Source organism: Podarcis raffonei, chromosome 16 (genome assembly GCF_027172205.1).
Source record: "Podarcis raffonei isolate rPodRaf1 chromosome 16, rPodRaf1.pri, whole genome shotgun sequence".
Taxonomy (NCBI): Eukaryota; Metazoa; Chordata; class Lepidosauria; order Squamata; family Lacertidae; genus Podarcis; species Podarcis raffonei.
The window spans coordinates 9,462,390-9,483,596 of NC_070617.1; the positions used below are offsets into that span (position 1 = coordinate 9,462,390).

The window sequence follows — 21,207 nt, forward strand, 5'->3', positions numbered from 1 at the left end:
ATCTTGCCCTGTTCACATGGGTTATTTGTTCTCGGATTAAGTGGAAGGAGATGAAAGGAGACGGGAGTGCTGGAAACTCATAATTCCCGTTCAAAATTGGGAAACAGAAACATAAGGATTTTGACCCCAGCTTTGAAGGGTTTTATATGGGGGAGTCAAGCTTGGAGGAAAACACACAGGTCACTGTGAAATTTAAGGCAACCACCTCAAGCATGGAAGCACCAAATCTAAGAACTTAATTGAGGTTAGAGCTAGCTGGCATTCTGCCTTCCGGTGCGGAACTACAACTCCCATCATCCATGACAACTAGCCATGCTGGCTGGGGATGATGGGAGCAGGAGTCCAACAACATCTATAGAGCCACCCCCCCCATGCTGATAGACTCCAACTCCCATCAGCTCCAGTCAGCAGCACAGCCAATGGACAGGGCTCATGGGCGTTGTAGTCCAGCAACATCTGGAGGGCCACAGATTCCCCAACTGTGCCCTACGACTTAAAGCCAAAGGGGCCCAAACTGAATCCCCCCACTGAGCTAAAAAGGACAGAGCTGCGAGGACGTCCTTGTGGGATTGTTCAGTGTGAGTGCCTCTTTGGCCACATCCACAGCCTACATTTAAAGTGCTATGATACCGCTTTAAACAGTCATGGCACCCCCCAAAAGGATTATGGGAGCTGTAGTTTGTGCAGAGCATTGCTAGGAGACCCCGCTATTCCTCTCACAGAGCCACAACCTTCAAAGTGGTTTAACAATCGATCCTCAGAGCACTGAGGGTTGCTAGGGACCTCACTGCCCTCATTCCCCTCACAGTGCTACAATTCCCAGAGTGGTTTTATTCCTCTACCCAGGGAGCTCTGAGAAAGCTCTGTGAGGGAGAACAGCCTTCTCCTCCATGGATTTGTCTAACCCAGGGGTCGGCAAGGCTTACCGGGCATGGGATCATGGGCCGGTAAGGCTTACCAGATCATGGGCCGGGGGATCCTCTGTGGGCCAGACTGGCACAGCGTGACGCCAGAAATCTCGTCTGCGCATGTCCACAGCGCTGGAAATCGCTTCTGCGCATGCCCAGACGCTGAAAATTGCGCCTGCACAGAAGTGATTTTTGGTGTCTGGGCATGGGCAGAAACAATTTCCGGTGCCACAGACATGCCCAGAAGCATTTTCTGGTGCCACAGACATGTGCAGATGCAATTTCTGGCATCTGGGCATGCGCAGAAGCAATTTCCGGAGCCGCGGAAGAGAGTCCCTACCCCAAGCTGTGCTGGTTTAGTGCAGCGCACAGGGACTCACCAAGCGGGCGGCTCGGTTCGGGGGTGGCTCGTTGGCTGGTTAAATGGCCTCTGTGGGCCACTTCTGGCCCATGGGCCTTAGATTGCTGACCCCTGGTCTAACCCTCTTTTAAAGCCGTCCAAGTTGGTGGCCATTACTGCCTTGTGGAAGCGGATCCCCTAGTTTAACTAACCCTAGGATACCCTCCTCTCTTCCTCTCACGGAGCTAGTTTTCAGAGTTCCCTGGGAAGAGGGAACTGATTGTTGAACCACTGTGGAAATCGTAGCTCTGTGAGGGGAAGAGGGAGGTATCCCAGTAACAACAATTTTATTATTTATGTGCCGCCCCAGCCACTCTGGGCGGCTCCCAACAAAACATTAAAAGCGCAATAAAACATCAACCATTTAAAACTTCCCTAACAACTCTCAGCATCCGTCAAAAACTACAGCTCCCAGAATGCTTTGGAGGAAGCCATGACTGTTTAAAGCGGTATCACTGCGCTTTAAATGTATGGTGTGAATGTGGCCTAAGTTCCCTGGGACCTAACTGTTCTGGGTCAAAAAAGGGCCTGTCGGACTGCGCTGGTGTTGCCGTGTCATGTTTTCTGGTGTGACTGCTTGGATCAGCCCTTGTGCAACAAGTTGTTGTGGCACATGGGAGGCCGCATGTAGGCATAGTGCGAGCCTGGGCTTGCCCACTCACCTCCTGCTGCCGTTCCCTTCGAGCACATGAGTGTCTGGGTCCCTTGAGTTTACAAGCCTGCTTGTGTTTAAGGAGGCAGCCGCAAAAGCTACGCCTGACTCCGTGCCCTGCTTCTCTGGCACGACCCCTAAGTTTCTTCCATGTGCCAAGAGGCCGGTGTGGGGCAGTGTGTTTATGCGCATGCACTGCCCTACTGCCCTCTTCGATTTTCCTTTTCGTTTTAGAGAATTTCATTTGCTGTTGCTGGTGGGTGGGTGGGTGGGTGGGTGTAGGTGCAAGTCTCTTGCGTTTGTTATTTTCACCTTTAAAAAGGTGTGTATTGGCCGTTCTTCCATTCCTGCACAAGAGATGAGTGCTTTTGTGTGTAATAATATAAAGCTTCTCTTTGTTCCTGTTTCTTTGTAGATTATTATTTATTATTATTATTTATTCAACATACACTGCCCTATCCATGGAGGTCTCAGGGAGGTTCACAACAAGAAGATTAGACTTTAAAACTATTTCTTTTATCCTTGTGTATTATAAAAAGATACTTTGCCTTGAGTATAAAATTTTGTATATCTTTTGATGAGTATCAATAAAAATGTTTTTTAAAAATATGTTGTCTTGCTGTGTGTCATTTTCTAAGATTGCATGTGTTTGATTTATAACTGCTGCTATATTTACTTATTTCCCTTTATTAAAAAATATCAATATTTTGCTTTCTGTCCAAATAGGTCCGCAGCAATAAAGCACAAAGCTGAAATACAATAATTGTCTAATAAAATAATTATTTAATGCAATCATTCATGAAAGATTAAAAGCCCAAAGTAGATAAATAGTGGCTGGTGCTGCAATTCTAAAACGTACTTACCGGAACAGCCTTGCCCAAAATACATAGTCCAAATGTTTTGCACTACAACTCCCACCAGCCAGGCTGTGCATTATCTTATATTCCTCAATCACGTCCACATCTTACTCATCATTTTGCGGAACTCAATAAGCCCCAAATGTTGCAACCTTTCCTCATAAGGGAGTTTTTCCATCGCCTTGATCAGTTTGGCTTACCCTCTTCTGAATCTTTTCCAAGAATCTCTTTTTAAAGATTCCTGTGCTCATGGTTCTGAACAAAGGACTGATCTGAGCATAGGGATAAGGGAGCCTGGGGAGCCCTCTAGATATTGCTGGACTCCAACTCCCATCAGCCCCTGGCAGCAAAGCCCAATGGTCAGGGATGATGGGAGCTGGAGTTCAACATTTGATCTGGAGGGCCACAGGTTCCCCCTTCCCTGATTTAGACACAGGTCCTAACCATTCAGGGATCACATACCGAATTCCCCTACGATGGTGTAAAGCAGTGTTCCCCAAACTTGGGTCTCCAGCTGACTACAACTCCCATCATCCCTAGCTAGCAAGACCAGCGGGCAGAGATGGTGGGAATTGTTGTATGAAAACAGCTGGAGACCAGAATTTGGGAAACCCTGGTGTAAAGCAGGAATGGGGAGCCCGTGGCCCTCCAGAGGTTGATGGACTCCAACTCCCATCAGCCCCAGCCAGCACTGGCCAACAGTCATGGATGATGGGAACTGGAGTCCAACAACAATTTGAGGGCCGCGGGATCCCCATCACTGTGGGGAAGTTGCTTTATACCATCTATGACCCTTGTTCTGGGGAATCTTTTTCAGCCCCAGGCCCATATTCCTTCCTGGGCAGCGTTCCAGGGGCACAGTGGTGGGCAGTGCCAGAGTATAAAGTGGGTGGAGCCACAAATGCAAATACTGTAATACGTTTCTACATTAGGCTAATTTCTACATACAGAGACTCACCCAGGGAAGCAAGAGATGTTTGATCCGGGTTCAAGGCACATCCCAGCCCGACAGAAACACTCAAGAAGGATGCAAAGCTGGGCATTTAAATCACTATGCTAGCACTTCCAACTGTCATGGCTTCCCCAAAAGAATTATGGGAGCTGCAGGTGGTGAAGGGGTACTGAGAGGTGTTAGGAGAACTGTGTTGTCACAGAACTACAATTCTCAGAGTAGTTTAACAACCAAGCCCGCTTCACGGGGAACTCTGGGACCTGTAGTTCTGGGTGTTTTTTTTAAGAGATATTTATTAAAGTTTCCAATTTTTTATGCAAACAAAAAACAAACAAAAAAATTTAAAAAAACATATAGTTCATAATACATACTTTTCCATAACATATTTCTCTGACCTCCTCATACCTCCCCTTCTTGTATTCCATTTCAAATTATTTGTTCAGCAAATCCTTAACTTAAAGCATTACAGCTTATAATAACACCTTGTTTTCTATCCAATCCTTTTTTTTCATATTCCTTTATATCATTACAGCTAGAAACCACTCAATTTCAATCCAGCATCATTCAACATTCCTTAATTTTGCAATATTTCTGTAAGTAGTCCTTAAATTTTTTCCAATCTTCTTCTGCCGACTCTTCTCCCTGGTCACGGATTCTGCCAGTCATTTCTGCCAATCCCATACAGTCAATCAGTTTCATCTGCCATTCTTCCAGAGTGGGTAAATCTTGCGTCTTCCAATACTTTGCGATGAGTATTCTTGCTGCTGTTGTAGCATACATAAAAAATGTTCTGTCCTTCTTTGGCACCACTTGGCCGACCATGCCCAGGAGAAAGGCCTCTGGCTTCTTCAAGAAGGTATACTTAAATACCTTTTTCAACTCATTGTATATCATTTCCCAGAAAGCCTTAATCCTAGGGCACGTCCACCAAAGGTGAAAGAATGTACCTTCATTTTCTTTACATTTCCAACATTTGTTATCGGGCAAATGATAGATTTTTGCAAGCTTGACTGGGGTCATGTACCACCTATACATCATTTTCATAATATTCTCTCTTAAGGCATTACATGCCGTAAATTTAATCCCGCTGGTCCACAACTGTTCTCTGGGACCTGTAGTTCTGAGCTCCTCTTAGTCCCCTCAGCAGACTACAGTTCCCAGGACTTTCGAGGGGAGGGGAACCAGACTGTTTTAAAAGCGGCATCATGCCTTTTAAAAACTGTAGCGCAGATGGCGCCAAGAAAAAGCAGACAGCTTTGCTGTTGTGTTTTGCTTTCTGACCCACGTGCAAGGACCCAGGGCGTGGCAGCGGCTGTTGTTGTTAGCGGTGGGGTGTGTGAGAGCCTGACTCCGAGCGGGTCTCTCCCGCGCTCTTTCCTTGTCTATATCTCTCGGCGCGCAAAAGTCTCCGCAGCGAGTGTTGCTCTTACTCCGCCTTCCCTCCCCGTCCTAACCAGCCCCACCCAGCCCAGCCCGGGGCGGGGGCCTCCCTGGTGTATAAAGCTCGGCTCTGGGCAAGCTGCCCAGCTTGTAGAGAGAGCGAGATCGCGAAGCGAGGGCGGAGCAGGCTGGAGAGAGCGCTTGTCCGCGCCGTCGAGCAGGCGCCACTGTGCCGCGGCTGTGCGTAAAGGCGCATCAAGCACACTTTTGGTTTTCTACTCTTTTACGAGAGAACCCCAGGCGTCCTCTCCAATGGAGCTGCTGCTTTTGCTGTGGGCCCCGCTGGTGGGCCTCTGGTGCGGGCTGTGCGTGGCGTCCGGAGAGCGGCACACCGTCTTTTGGAACAGCACCAACCCCAAGTGAGTTTTGGGGGAGCGTGGAGGGGAGAACCAAGCCCTCGTAGCCAGGGCTGGAGAGTTACCGTCGTCACCAATGCCCAGCCAGAATTTACTTTTTGCGTGTGTACAAAAGGCATGACCCTTTATTTTGGCGTCGCTCCCGCCCCACCCTGTGATAATGGGGTTGTGTTGGAGGGATGGCATTTGGAGATCCCCGCCTTCTAACCAGGCACCCAGGGGACGCTTAGGGGTCCAGTTTCAGGGGGTGTTCCACTGGAGGCGCCTTGCAGGCGGGGAGCGCGGCCAGCCTTGGCCAATGATCGCCCCGTTGTTGAAAAAGTTTGCCGTGTATTGAATAGGTGTGCGTGTCTTTTTTGCAGAGGGGGCGGGCAGAGGTTTCTTGATAGCGTGCGGATGTTCAGGGAAAGAATGAGTTTCGCCTAGAAACCCCCTTCTGTTAGAAGTTAGCCATGGAGGGGTCGTTTTCCCTAGAAGTTGGAATATATCTGGGGAAGGGCCGTGGAGATTCTGAGGGGTGGCGATAAGTTGGAGGGAAATAGGACTCTGCTTCCATCCCCTTGGTGGTTTTGGGCACTCTCCTACCTTCCAGCCTCGGTCGTTGCCCCTGTTAAGGGAAAAGGGGCAGCTGGCCCTTTAAATCTGGTGTGAATGCTCTGCAGATGAAAGTTTTTCCCTTTCTTTTCTCCCTTGTCCCCCCCCCTCCGCCTCTTTGCCTTAGCAAACTCTTCTTCTGTTCCTGCGTCTGCATTTTGGGCGAGGGCCACCCAGGGCAGCCCACCTCTGGCAGCCTGGCACAGATTTCCCTTGCCAGCCCCCAAGCCTCATGTTTCAGGTTGCCTCTGCTGCTACCCTTTCTTGGAAGGAGGCAGGTTTAGCTTTGCAAAATGGGGGTGAGGGGTGGGTTCCTGGACCTTTGGAAGGAGGAGGGGCTGGTTGGGCATAAAAGCTGGAATTCGTAAACATCCACACGGTAGGCCTAGGCACCGTGTCAGAGGCATGAATCAGGTCTTTGCTGGGAAAGATAGGGCAGTGCGGACGGAAAGGACCCTTTGCTTGCCGAGGTGGGGAGAGGGACGCCGCCTTCACCCCCTTTGCACCTTGGGATTCCCGGGTCCGGTTTATGGCATTTTTGAGGAGCTCGTGGTTTTTAATGAGTTATGTCACGCTGACTGTAATTTATGTATGACGCGCAAAGGGCCGAAAAGGGAAAAGACAGGTTCTCTGCCCCAAGGAGCTTACAGATCTGTACTTCTGATGGCGCCTGTAGGAGACATCGCGCTTTTGTTTGCGTGCTGGGAATTGGAGGGTGGGGCGGGGCATTAAAAGTGGCCCACAGCCAGGGGTGCCAACTTTAATAAAATATTGGGGCGGGGGGGGTCCCACATAATCGATCACATGACTTGGCTCACCATTTGAATGGCAACGCCCATCGTTTTTTGAGGGGAGCTGCCCCCCTCAAAATAGACTCAACAAGATGCATTAGGGAAGGAGGGAGAAGGTGTTGTTGCGGTTTGTTTGTTTTTTAATAAGAGCTGTGGGGGCTTGGGCTGAAATCCAACAGGTACCCCCCCCCCCCGCATCTCTGGGAGGGCTCACCTGTTGAATAATGGCAGGTTTTTCCCATTTGTTAAAAGGCCTGGAGATTGGTGGGCAAAGGGTTTCCAGCCAGTTCCCGGGGACTGAAGAGTTAATCGCATTAAGCCATTGTTTTTATGCTGGAAGGTAAGGGGAGGGAGGGAGGGAGGGAGAGCTCTGGTGCCTTTGTTCATTCAGCCTGTGTGTGAGAAGCACAGACATCTGTGTCCTGTTGTGCAAACCTCAAGGCCAGGGATCTGGCTGGCCCTTTCCAGGTGGCCTTCCTCCCCCCCCCCCCCACGGCAGCTAGCTTGTGAGATTTGCCTGTCCCCCTGGCCTCGGGTCAGCTCAGCTCTGTGTTGCTGCCTTGGGTGGGTCTGATCTTGCTTTAATCAGAGCTTTGGTAAATGCTGGCGCTGAGTCTTTGTAATAGGCTGAGTGATTGGAGAAGTAAACCCTCCATGCCTAGGGGCAGTGTACCTCTGAATAACATTGCTGGCAGGGAGGTGGGGGCAGCCAGCAGGGAGGAAGGGCTGTTGCCCTGCTTGGGGAGCACACAGCAGAGGTGTTGGGTTAGCGTCTGAAAGCAGAATGCTGGACTTTGAAAGAGATTTGGGCAAGTTTGTTAAGGCTATCTGCTGGGAATCGCATATGGGGAGATTTTCGGTTGAGCTCAGGTCTTGCTTTGGAGATTCCTGGAAGAGGCATCTGTGATCCAGCAGAGCTCTGCCTCAGTGTTCGAAATTCAGATATATAATCTGATTGCCAAATGGCACCTTAAACCTCACTTGCGGTCGCCAGAATGGAAAGTCTAGGCAGCATTTTTATTTTGCAATGAAATTCATTATTATTCATTTCTATACTGCTTTATGTCCTAAAGAAAAAAATCTCAGAGTGGTTTACAACACATTAAAACATCAGATTAAAAAAATGCAGAATAAAACAAATTCAGGCTTCAAGGGAAATATTTCAGATCCTTCTCTAAGTGACATTTGGCTTTCCCCATGCAGTATTTATTTACGTGCTTAATTTGTAGAGCTGCCCCATAGCAGAACTACTCTAGGAAGACAGTGTGGTGCAGTGGTTAGAGCAGGCTTCCTCAACCTCGGGTCTCCAGGTGTTTTTGGCCTACAACTCCCATGATCCCTAGCTAGCAGCACCAGTGGTCAGGGATGAGGGGAATTGTAGTCTCAAAACATCTGGAGGGCCAAAGTTGAGGTAAGCCTGGGTTAGAATGTCAGGCTAGGATCTGGGAGATCAGGGTTCAAATCCCCACTCAGGAAGCTTACTGGAGTCAGTCGCAGACTCTTAACCTACCTCACAGGGTCATTGTAGGGGTTAACTGGGGGGGGGGATGATCCCCATCGCATGGCAGATTCTCTGCAGTAGCATAAGTGGTGCAGGAATTGCACTTTGCAAATGCGCAGAGGTTCCTTTCGTCTGTTTGTAACTGAATGTTCCCAGCTTGGCACTGGAAAAGAGATGCTAGGACTTTTCAGCCTTGTAAGCCCTAGGGAGGGGCGTGCCTGTGGTGAGGTCCTTTGGGGATTTAGAAAAAAATATGTCGCTGGACTACAACTATAGCTCAGGTAGAGCATCTTCTTTGCATGGAGAATATACTGGGTTCAACCCCAACTGATCTCTTGGAGGGGCTGGGGAAAACTTTGGCCTGAAACTGCTGGAGAGTTGCTGCCAATCTGTGCAGACTAGGTGCGTGAAGACGCTGGCTCTGTATAAGGCAGTTTTCTGTGCTCCTATTGGACTCAGAACCATGAGGACTAGAATCTTAGTGTATTTTTAGGGGTAGGGCTAGATGCACCAAGGATCCGACTCAATATCAAGGAGCTTCCAGGATTCAAAAAAAACCTCCCATTGCCACTGACCATTGGACATGTTGGCTGGCTGTGAGTTGGCCTCTGGCGGGTGCTAGGTTGGCAAAGGTGCCTTGAGGATGATATGCGGAGTTTATTGCAGAAGATGAATTGGCTGGTGATTTCAAAGTTGCGCCTGTCTGCCCCCTGCAGATATTACTGGCCTCTTCTCTGCCTTTCACTGGGGCCTTAAACCCGCCGGCTGGCACTGCCAAGAGGGCAAAGTTCTCAAGCGGGGCAGGCAGCAGGTGGTGGGTCTTGGCCAGCAAGGCTGAATCAGCTTGGAGAAAGTTGGAGAGAGCAAAGCCACAGCTGGCCAGCCGCTCCTTCCTTTCCCAGGGTCCATCTCCCCCCTTCCTTGCTAGCCGTGGGCCTCTTCCTTCCCGCCCGGCGCTGGCGAGAGCCCAAGGGAAGGCGCCAAGGGCACGCAGGGCAGGAAATCTTTCTCCTTTTTTAAAAAAACCAACATGTTGTTAAGATATATATTTTAACGTGTGTTTTTTCCGCCCAGGACGCTGGAGGCGAAACCGTCTTTTTGGCACGGAGGCTTAAGAGATGGCCAAGTCCGATGCCAACCTGGCTGGGGGGGAGGGATGGAGCGTGCAGCAGGGGGGTGTTTTGTGTACAGCTCCTGCCCCTGCAGGGAGGAGGCAGTTGCTGTGGCGGGTGAGAGTCCAGGCAGAGGAGATTGCAGGGCCCAGATGTGGCCACCTCTGGCAGGGTGGAAAACCCTGAGGCAGCTGTGTCTGGGCAGTTTCCTCCCAGGGAGAGCAGTCTTAATCACTTTGTGTTGGCCTGTTGGTTGTCAGAAACAGCAGTGATCACATCCATGCCATACTTTCAAAGCACATTGCTTCCTTTCCAAAAGGAACTTATCCCTCATGGAGCTACAGTTCCCAGCACCCTTAAACTACAGTTCCCAGGCTGGGAGCAACGGAAATTGGGAGTTGAACATCTGGGGGGACACATGCTCCCCAGCTGTGACTCCTTAAAGAACTATTGGACTCATCATGGCTTTGCCTTTCACGGCCAACTTCATCACTGTCTGGAGCAGCCGCTAGCCCATGCAGATTATGGAGTCCGAAAGTTGTTGAATGCCAGCCCTGCCGAGCCCCAAATAGCCAGCATGCCCAGTGGTCAGGGATGATGAGATCTGTAGCCTGAAACATCTGGAGGACCAGTGTTCGAAACTAGCCAGGTGTGTTTGCTACTGGTGCGGGTCCAATTGCAACTACGTGGAGATTTCTGGGTGCCAGGTTTGGCGACCACAGTTTAGAAACCTCTGCATAGTTAGTAATAATAATAATAATTTATTATTTATACCCCGCCCATCTGGCTGGGCCTCCCCAGCCACTCTGGGCGGCTTCCATAAAAACCAAAAATACAGTAAAATATCACACGTTAAAAACTTCCCTGAACACATTTCCCCTGTGTGTTTCTCCTTCTTGCGTACTGGGACAAGCGAATTGCTGTGTAAGAGCAAGCTACAGCCAAGCTCTGCAGTTGAGATCACAGAATCGTAGCTTTGGAAGGACAGCATGGGGCATCTAGTCCAATCCCCGGGCGGATAGACATTCCATTGTGGCCACTGGTAACCAGGGTTTAAGGTGCCATATGGCGCTTAGCTTATATACCTGAGTTTGTAACACTGCGTTCACCACCCCAATCTACAGTTCCTCATTCCGTGTTGCACTCCACTTTTATTCATAGCAGACCCATTCACGACCCTGACTAACTTGGTTTCATTAATTTCAGCACGCCTATCTTTAAGTAAAAAGCAGTTGACTGCAACACATCGGTGCTGTGCTATCTCGGCAAGTGGCTTTGGGTCACTGGTGCAAAAGGGACAGCCACTAATAAAAGCGAAATAATAATGATAACGATCACCTTAGTCAGATCTTTGCTGTGTAGAATTAAATGCCCAACCTTTGCATGCTAATAAACCCCCTCCTGCCAAAAACAGAAAAAAGCAAAAACCCTTCGAAAACACAACCACAGGACCTGATGTCATCAGGCACCAGTTGTCCCTGAGTGCATCACTCATTTTTACACTTTGCCATCTCTTGGATCATGAATTTCGGGGTGCCAGCCCCATCTAAAACTTCTGCCACCAGCTAGCAGCCTTTCTGAATCCCAGTTGCTGGAAACCGCTGGAGGGGAGAGCTGCTGTGGTGCTCAGGGTCTGTTGAGGCTCCCCATAACCATCTGGTGTGCCCCTGCAGAACAGCACCCTGCACCTCTCAGGATTGGCACCCATTGCCTTGTGACATCAGGCAGGCGCCTTCCCCGTACCCTTTGGGGCGCTTGCTAAAAGCGATTTTTCTTTCGGCAAGCCTATCCAGACATGTAGAAACCGCTGTGTGTTGTTAATCTGGTTTTCGCTCATAGCTGATGTTGTTATTTTTGGGGAGTGTCTAAAAACACTTGCCTTTTTTTAAGAGGATACTTCTGTTGTTGTCTTGCCGGCTGATCTGAGGACTTGTGGCAACCCAGTGGGCCGTGAAATAAATGGATGAGGCTCGGAAGGGCCACTGGCCCTTCTTGTTGCATTTGATTGCACTGTTTTGACAAGGATCAGCCAGCTGCTTCGGGATCTTCCAGGGGGTCAAGACTTCTGGGTGGTGCCCTGGGGCGAGGAGACAGATGGAGGGTGGGTGGGCGCACCCCCCCAACCCAGACCCTGCTGCTATCTTTGCACCTGAGGCCAAGATAAGGTGGATCCTTCATTGCTGCCTCCTGCCACCCGCCTCGGGCGGCCAAACCGGTTTGTGGGTTCGTTCTCCCGAGGAGTCTTTCGGTTTCCAAAGCTTCTGTGACTCAGGGCGGAGTCCCTCTTTCCACAGCTGGCTTGGCGAGGCTTTAATAAACACCTTGGCTCTCTGCTGGGAATGTGGGCTAGCCCAGCAAACTTCCAGGGCCAGCCCTGAAAGGGGGAAGCAATGCTCTTGTGTGGGCTCAGTGGGTAGAGCATTTGCTTTCGATCCTGGGTTCAATCCCCAATGGCATCTCTGGGTAGGGCTGGGAGTATCACCTGCTGGTGAGCTGCTGCCAATCAGTGCGGACAACACTGAGCTAGATGGGTCAGTTTTCTGACTCCGTATAAGGGAGCTTTCTGCGTTCCCATTTAAACTATTTTGAACTGTGAGGACTGGAATCTTTCTTGAGCTTTCGCGCCGCAAACTTGCCCATGGAGGCAGCTGCCTTCTACCACTCGCCTAGCTCAATATTGTCCACACAGGCTGGCAGCAGTTCTTCCAGATTTCAGGCAGGGAGAAATTCCCCATCCTACCTGGTTATGCTGCTGGAGATTATCTCCAGATAATTTACAAGTAAGCCTGCTGACTTCAGTGGGGCTTACTCACAACTTTTCTTTCTTTGTTTTGTATCACAAAATCCTTAATATAAACTATTTTTTTAAAAAAAAATAAAATCACTAAGCACATGCAGGTTTGCAACCTAAGTTGTGACGTCCAGACTCCCCCATTCAAATCTCCCCTCTGTGATGGGCTTGCTTGATTAGCCTTTGGCCTCAGTGTTTCTCCCTCCACCATCTGCAATATGGGTATAATGTAACTGATTTACCTTGGGGCTGTTGTAAAGATGTCAGCCGGATTAACGTGTGTGCAGCAGTTCCAAGGCTCATAAACACTGTTAAAAAAAGTGGATTTTTTTAAGCAAATGGCCAGGCTGAAGTTTGTTCTTTTTTTGGGGGGGTGAGGGAATAACATGGAGCATCTGCCTTGCAGATATAAGAGAGAGTTGCATAAAGGTTTATTTAAACACATTTGGTCAGCTTAAGAAAATAATAACATTCAGGTAATGGATAAAGTGGCAATGATTTAGGTTAAGAGCCAGCCCCAAATAATTACCCGGAGGGAGGGGTGTTTCAGCAGTCTCCCACTTTGAGGAAGTTGTTTGTATGCATTGTTTTTATTCTATTCTTTAAAAATCCATCTCAAAGATATACAGGAAGAGCTTAACAAAAGCTCCCTTTGAGCAGCGTATGAAAGAAATACACGGAATCCATAGAAAAGCATGCGTTACTTTGTTAGCGACTGAATCAATGGGTTTCCCTTTTTTTTTAAAGTGCATTTTCTCCCCTCTTTTCATCTGAATAGAATTGGCTGATTCCTTGTTATAGCCATATTGTTGTAAATTTTACTTTTCCAGCCTGGGATGTTGAAGCTATTGGGGGGGGGGGGGGAGTTACGAAGGGATTCCTATCTTGCAAGGCTGTTTTGTGAGGATTTCTTGAAACTTTTATTTTATTAGCGGGGAGGCGATGGAACTGTATGTGACACTTTTATTTCGTTGGGGTGCTGGGGCAATTGAAATGGCATCGATTTCCAAACGGTGTCTGCTCTCCCCCCCGCCCACAAGCCTTCTACAAAGGGGTTAGGAGATAGTTTGTAAGAATTTCCTAGACGTTTCTCGCAACGTTAACGTTATTGGAGGATGGAGACGAAACAGTATCGACTTCAAAATTGTGTCTGCCCGTTCTACTGCCACCAACCTTGTCTGAAGGTGCCTACTTTACAGGCTTGCTTGTAAGGATTTCTTAGAGGAAGTTTACACAGGCGTTAGAGTGCAAGCACTAATGTTGCTATCATTCCCTCCTCCTGATACAGGTTTCAGTGGGATAGCTATGCCGTCGAGGTGCGGCTGAACGACTACCTGGACATCATCTGCCCGCACTACGAGGACAGCAGTGTGGCTCCTCACTCGATGGAACGTTACACCCTATACCTGGTGGAGCAGGAGGAGTACGAGACCTGCAAACCGCGCTCGAAGGAGCAGATCCGGTGGGAGTGCAACAAGCCTGATGCCCTGCACGGCCCTGAGCGGTTTTCAGAGAAATTCCAGCGCTACACTCCCTTCACGCTGGGCAAAGAGTTCCGGGAGGGCCATGAGTACTATTATATCTGTAAGTGTCCGTGGCAGAGAAACCACCCTTACCAGCTGTCATTTATTTTTCCATTTTAGCGCTCCTAAGATTTCTTATCTTGTGTCATTCTGAGATGGTGGAAGGTCACTTATTTAAGCCCATTTTACAGATGGGGAAAAAGGAGGCTGGGAACGAGAGTAACTAGCCTAAGGGCTACATGGTGCTTTTCATCTCTAACAGGCCCTGGTTATGGGACTTTAAGGGCCGGCCTATAGGAGAGATCTGTCACGGGTTTTTCCTAACATTTGTGGTTTTGGTTAAGAATATCCACTGGGGTAGGAAGGTTTGTGTTAGGGGGAATTTAACCCTCTTTTAAATTCATCTCAGCCAGAGGTCAAGGCTGAATTTTTCAGCAGTTCAGGGAATTGGGTTGGGTTTGTGAGTTGAGGGCCCCCAGATCTCTTGTTTTGGGCCGGATAATTAATTTGAGGGAAATAGATCAGGATTACTGAGTAGGATATAAATTTTGCGGATTAAACTAAACTAAAATGACTTCTGTATAGGAAATTTGGGGGTGGTTAATGGGGCTAATCAAACTTGATAGGAACAGGATTTGTTGATGAATTAATTTGGGTGGAGGGTAACAAATGAAAGAGGAGCTGGTTTGGGGTGATCTGTGGTGGGGTGTAGTTTAATTGAAGAATTGAAGATAAGTTATGTGTTGTATAATTTTAGCCTCCACCTACCCACCCAAAATAGATGCACCAGTAAATAAAAATTAACAAAAGCTTCTGTAGTCCGTGTCAAGTTACCAGGTCTCAGATTCATATAGACTAGATGTCCCCCAATACCTAAACAAAACCACCTGGCTGTTTCAACTCTCGCCAATAAAAATCTCTTTCTCAATTCCTCCCTATTAGCAAAACCTATCCATCACCATGGAGAATCTTGCCTTAAATTGAAAGTCATAGTGGTTGGAAAGAATGGTGAGTTTTCTAGTGCCTGACACTGTCCGTCTGTCTGTCTCTCTGTCTCTAGTCCGGCCCGCAAATGCTATCTGCCAAGTTCTGCAACAGCCTTTTGCAACCTGGTGCCCATCAGCCCCAGCCAGCATGGCCAATGGGCCAGGGATGACAGTGAAATGGGGGGGGGCACCAGCTTGGGGAAGGCTGCCTTGGAGAAATAAGACAGATCTGATATGAGTCCATGTCTCCCCTCCACTTCCTATTCCATAAGGTGAGATACTTGGCAGTTTGGTGGGGAGCGATATAAATTGGGATAACTATATGTGTGAGAGAGGGGGAGAAGGTTTATACTCTACCTGATGCCAATGCTCTGGTCTAATCTCACCCCCCACTTTTTTATGTGACTGCTCTTGAGCCTAATAATAATACCTGACACACGTCAGTACAGTGTTGCCTCGCAAGACGAAAAGAATCCGTTCCGCGAGTCTCTTCGTCTTGCGGTTTTTTCGTCTTGCGAAGCAAGCCCATTAGCGGCTCAGCGGATTAGCGGGCTTAGCGGATCAGCTGATAAGCGGCTCAGCGGATCAGCTGATAAGCGGCTTAGCGGATCAGCTGTTAAGCGGCTTAGCGGATCAGCTGTTAAGCGGTTTAGCGGATCAGCTGATAAGCTGCTTAGATCAGCTGTTAAGCGGCTTAGCGGATCAGCTGTTAAGCGGCTTAGCGGATCAGCTGATAAGCGGCTTAGCGGCTTGGAAAAAAGGGGGGGGAAGGAAAAAAAACCCCGCAGGAACTCGCAAGACATTTTCGTCTTGCAAAGCAAGCCCATAGGAAATTCATTTTGCGAAGCACCTCCAAAACGGAAAACCCTTTCGTCTAGTGGGTTTTCCGTCTTGCGAGGCACCACTGTATTCAAAACTGTTTGCCTGCATCCTCTCCACCAGGCTTCCTCAACCTCGGCCCTCCAGATGTTTTGAGACTACAGTTCCCATTGTCCCTGACCACTGGTCCTGCTAGCTAGGGATCATGGGAGTTGTAGGCCAAAAACATCTGGAGGGCTGAGTTTGAGGAAGCCTGCTCTCCATGGTCCTTGCAAGGGGTATTGCCCCCTAGTTGCAAATAGTATTGCCCCAGTGGTATTGCCCCGCATCAAGAGAACAGGGGCTGCAGGCTGAGATTTAAGCTGGGGTTGAGAACTATGGGCTCAATATTTAGGTTGGCTGTGTCCTGGGGTCCGGCCTTCACTGTGTGTCTCCATTCGCTTTTAGGTCGGATGCCCCCCAGCCGCAGCCCCACCCTGAAGGGGAAACCTCAGTCAGGTAGGTCCATGGGAGAGAGTTTGTTCTGTAGGGGTGGGGTGTGTGGAGGTGCCACAAAGAGGGGCGGCACAATCAGCCATTTGCAGGGGACCCATTGACAAGAGACCCCTCTGGACCTGCGTTTGCTGTTTTTCCACCCCCCTCGCACTCAGGCCCAGGCAACGGGTGGTGAGAATGAGGCCACACGCCCCAACACGCATTTATACCATTACGGTACCACTTTAAACAGTCGTGGGTTCCCCTCAAAGACCTCATGGGAGCTGTAGTTTGTTATAGGTGCTGAGAGACACACCCCTATTCCCCTCCCGGAGCTACAATTCCCAGAGTGGTTTAACAATCAGTTCCTCTTGCCTGGGAACTGCAGTTCTGAAATTCAGGGTAGGGGTGTCTCATATCAGCTCTCAGCTCCCTCAGCAAATAAGATTTCCCAGAATACATTGGGGGAAACCGTGACTTTTTAAAGTGCCGTCGTAGTGCTTTAAATGTATGGTGGTGCGGGTATGGCAGGGAAGAGAAAGGAGCTGGCAGAAATGGTGGTGAGGAAGGAGACTCGAGGGAAAATGGAGGGCGTCAGACCTCCAAAAGGACGTAAGTGAGTGGGTTTAGGAAGTGGCTCAGGAGGAGAGGATTTGAATTTGGGTTGAATTTTGCGTGCCACATATTATTATTATTATTATTATTATTATTATTATTATTATTATTTATTATTTAAGCGTTTATTAATTTTCCAATTTTCCAACGCTGTATTGTTTTTAACACTTGATTGGAAGCAGCCCAGAGTGGCTGGGGAAACTCAGCCAGATGGACGGGGTATAAATAATAAATTATTTTTATTTATTTATTTATTTATTTATTTATTTCCAATATGAACATCCAATTAACATATCAAATCCAACAAAAATAAAAAAGTCCAATTGTAATCTTGGACTGCCAAATTGTAATTTAATCTTTTTGGCTTTCCACGGTCTGAATTCCAAAGCATTTTCCACCTCGTAGTCCTGCCTCTCATCATGCCACATATTATTCTCGTCCTATGTGCCCAACTTTGCTGGTTACCAGACCCTTTTCTCACCTGCTTGTCTCTCTTTCCCCCGGCAGACGACCCTGATGCAACGATGCTTCGCAGCGTGGGGCACAATTCGGCCCCCCGTCTCTGCAGCCCCTTCACCTTCGTCCTCCTCCTGCTGCCACTGCTGATGCCGCAGGGGCCCTGATGGCACCCAGTTCCCCAGCATGAAGCCATCAGCAAAGGGGGCAGCGCCTGTTCTGTTGCCGCCACACACACACACCCAGCACAGTGTGGTGTGGGGGACGTGAGTCTCCACGCGCCAGCAATGCCTCCATGTGATGCGGCGGTGCACCAGTCAGTTTTAGCAGGGTGAGCGCCGGGATCAAATCACCAGCAGCTCTGCAAGGGATGTGGCTGGTGGAGTCTGGGACTGGTGAGGGGTCTTGTGGACAGATATCTCCCTCCAGCAAACAGACATGGACCAGATTGGGGGGACTCTCTTTGGCTCCCCGGCAGCAAACAAAGCTTGAATGGATCCGGCCCTGCCACAAAGGTTGTGGCTCTTGAGTTTCCTGCGGGCAGGAATGGCACCTTGTATCGCGCCCTGTTGGTGGTGCTTATGGACTTTTGGGCACACCATGAAACTGGAAACACACAGTTACCTTGGGACTATGTACAGTGCAAAAAATATATGTGTGACTATCAAACAGGCAGGCCCTGGAATTTTTGGAGTGGGGAGGAATCCCCTGTTTTGTGTGCCCCGCTTTGACGACGACTCTTCCCCCTGCCTAAGCCCAGAGTTCAGAAGACCGCTGCCTTGTACCTGAAAGGATCAAACTGGAGACCAGTTGTGTTGAGGATGTGTTGCCCTGTTAGACTGAGGGGTTCACCTGGTCCAGCATCCTGCTTCTGGCAGTGGTCAGCCATTTATCTCCAGGAAGCACTACCAGTCCTCCCCGTGCCGCTTACCCATGGCCACCATCAGCTTCTGGTATACTGCCTCTGCCCAGGAAGGTTTCATTTTCAAGCCTGGCAGGATGGCGGACATTTTGTGTCTTGTGTATGCAAACCTCTTGAGGACAGCAAAGGGCAATGCCCCTGTTTGGCACACGGTGATATTCAATCACAAGGACAGAGAAATGAACAGACTGCAAAAAAAATATATTTCTGTGTGCGGAGGGGAAGGGGAGATAATGTTGTAGAGCTTTTTACCTCTGTAAAATATATATATATATATATATTTTTATACTGAATAAATAACTCCAGAAGAAACGTGCTACATCAGTGTTTGTGCTCCGCTGCAGTGCTGATCCGTATGAACTTGGAGGTCACCTCTGGTGTAGGGGCAGAGCCCGGGAATGGGAGGTGATTTGAATATTGAGGGGTGGGGCCTGGTGGTGGAATTGGCTGTTTTTTGTGGGAAATGGGCTATTTGCAGTCTGAGTGGCAGAGACTCCGTTTGGGCCTTGAATATTTTGGAGACACTTTTCCCCCTACAGATCCTCTTGGTATATCTACTACTCTCAGGTGTTCAGGGTGTCATGGTTTGTCCACGGCAGTGCCTAAGTCATGGGTAGGCAAACTAAGGCTCGGGGGCCAGATCCGGCCCAGTCGCCTTCTCAATCTGGCCTGTGGATGGTCCAGGAATCAGCGTGTTTTTACATGAGTAGAATGTGTGCTTTTATATAAAATGCATCTCTGGGTTATTTGTGGGGCATAGGAATTCGTTCATTTTTCCCCCTCCAGAATATAATCTGGCCCCCCACAAGGTCTGAGGGACAGTGGACCGGCCCCCTGCTGAAAAAGTTTGCTGACCCCTGAAAGTTGTGGAGTTTCCACAGAGATGTGTCCACCACCTTCATTACAAAGCGTCAGTCAGTCCTTTGCTGAAGATGCACTCCGGCCTTTGAGACCAGATACATATTTTTGGACCCACCCTCTTACCTTAATCTGTTTTAAACTGATTTTTAATGCGGTTTTTTATTATTACTGTAACTAGCTGCCTGGAACCTGATGGTGAAGGGGCAGCTAAGAGATTGAAATAATAATTACTATTTAGTTAGTTATTTGAGACATTAATGCACCGCTTAAATATCCGCATTTCTAAGTGGAGTGTGTAAAAATAAATATCGCAGAAAACAGGAAGACTTTTTAAAAATTATCATATAAACAAGCACCACCTTAACATGCCTTGCTGGAACAAGGAAAATTGTAGCAACGGAAGAAGAATAGCAAAAACCTACAAGTCAGGCTAGCTCAGGCTTCCTCAACTTTGGCCCTCCAGATGTTTTTGGCCCACAACTCCCATGATCCCTAGTTAGCAGGACCAGTGGTCGGGGATGCTGGGAACTGTAGTTTCAAAACATCTGGAGGGCCAAGGTTGAGGAAGCCTGGGCTAGCTTTTGCTGTTAAATATTCTGTCACCTGAATTTTTACTTTTTCCCTAGAAAACCCAGGGAAGTAAGACAAAATGTCAAATGTTGAGACTTGGGGAATTTTACTGATCTTTTAAGATTGGTTTACTACTTTTGTAGATACTTTTGGGACAGTGTGTATCATGTGACGCCCTCCCCCTTCCCTTGGGCATGCTACAATGGCTGCTTTTTGGTATTTCTACAGGTTTTTTTAAATTATTAATTTTGTCAGTGAGGCCATTTAACCTTTCTTTTCCATAAAGCAGCTGAGCATTGTTTCCATTTTACGGACCAGAGACCTGGTGAATGATTAACGTCGCAAGTTGATGCTAATCAGGGACTGGTTTAAAACCAGAGTATTCGTTGATTCCAATCTCTCTGCTACATTGCACTAGCAAGTGGGGGCACGTGGATATGAGAGAACTGCCTGCTTTCATTCTAAACAACCCCCTGCCAAGATTCTAGTCCTTAAGGGCTGCACAAATCCACTTGACAGTGTGTGGACTATGTTTCTAAAAACCCCAGATGGAGGAGTTGCTGAATAAAGGCTTCCAGTGATCGGAGAGGGTGAGAGTTTCGCACTTCTGCTGTGAGCAGCAGCAGCAGCAGCAAGTTAACTTGGTTTTCAAAGGAGTGAAAAAATAATGGAAATGTGTGACATCTGGGCACCTGCATTGAGTTTGCTTAGTTCCAGAACAGTTCTGCAAAAATTACATTGCTTTACATTCGTTTTTAATACATACGTACTAGGTAAAGGTAAAGGAACCCCTGACCATTAAGTACAGTTGCGGACGACTCTGGGGTTGCGGCGCTCATCTTGCTTTATGGCTGAGGGAGCCTGCGCCGGAGTGGTACCTATTTATCTACAAGGCTCTGTGGTTTAAACCACTGCGCCACCCGCATCCCACTGTACAGTGGTACCTCAGGTTAAGTACTTAATTCGTTCCGGAGGTCCGTATTTAACGCGAATCTGTTCTCAACCTGCAGCACCACTTTAGCTAATGGGGCCTCCTGCTGCTGCTGTGCTGCCAGAGCACGATTTCTGTTCTCATCCTGAAGCAAAGTTCTTAACCTGAAGCACTATTTCTGGGTTAGCGGAGTCTGTAACCTGAAGCGTATGTAACCTGAGGTACCACTGTACTGGCAATTGTTAAAGGGTAAATCGTCAAGAAGGCATTAGCTCCTTGCCCCATGGAGCTTACAATCACAAATTTACCCCAGGGTAGGATGGAAGTGAGAGAAAATTTGGGGAAGGATAGAGATTCAGTTAAAATGTACTGTACTTAGTTTTGCCTTTTAGTAAGGGACAAGGACTAAGATGGGAGCAGGCTTGGGGGCCAAACGTACCTCTAGCCCTGAATATTGGGCCCTCAAGATTCTCCCCATTCCTGAGCCACACCCCTTACCAGCCCTGCTGCATACCAGCTGGAATGTGTCTTGGAGCTCGGATCATGCCTTTTCCTTGCCTGGGTGGAGGATAGAGAAGGGCGTGTGAGAAACTAGCCTACTTTGGAAAGGTAAAACATAAGAGTCATTTTCCCCACCCACCACTTCCACAGGCATGTGGCCCCCGGAAACTTCCCCAGACAGGAATTTGGCCCTTG

General features: G+C 48.5%; 1 protein-coding gene and 1 long non-coding RNA gene across 3 annotated transcripts; one reads left to right on the forward strand and one right to left on the reverse strand.

Moving 5' to 3' along the window:
• The first annotated feature begins 5,222 nt into the window (after positions 1–5,222).
• Positions 5,223–18,461, forward strand: EFNA1 (ephrin A1). Of its 2 annotated transcripts, XM_053368435.1 has the most exons (5): positions 5,229–5,568; positions 13,643–13,938; positions 14,820–14,885; positions 16,130–16,180; positions 17,279–18,461. In XM_053368435.1, exons 1-5 carry the CDS (start codon positions 5,462–5,464, stop codon positions 17,392–17,394), a joined length of 636 nt encoding a protein of 211 aa, XP_053224410.1. In that variant the 5' UTR covers positions 5,229–5,461; the 3' UTR covers positions 17,395–18,461. The 2 variants fall into 2 exon arrangements, with proteins under 2 accessions (XP_053224411.1, XP_053224410.1); XM_053368436.1 differs by lacking the exon at positions 16,130–16,180 and having other exon boundaries at positions 5,223–5,568.
• LOC128403570 (uncharacterized) lies at positions 12,597–17,346 on the reverse strand. The gene is made up of 2 exons (XR_008327975.1): positions 17,253–17,346; positions 12,597–12,662 (listed from the first exon to the last, which is right to left on the reverse strand). It is a non-coding gene; the product is annotated as an uncharacterized LOC128403570 (long non-coding RNA).
• Positions 18,462–21,207: the final 2,746 nt, after the last annotated feature.

What these genes read in the sequence shown, in the direction of transcription:
- EFNA1 (XM_053368435.1), top strand. Translation starts at nt 5,462, where the DNA reads ATGGAGCTGCTGCTTTTGCTGTGGGCCCCGCTGGTGGGCCTCTGGTGC. An exon ending in CCATGAGTACTATTATATCT is followed by an intron (nt 13,939 to 14,819) that starts GTAAGTGTCCGT and finishes CCTCCCTATTAG; the next exon opens with CAAAACCTATCCATCACCAT. An exon ending in GAAGGGGAAACCTCAGTCAG is followed by an intron (nt 16,181 to 17,278) that starts GTAGGTCCATGG and finishes TTCCCCCGGCAG; the next exon opens with ACGACCCTGATGCAACGATG.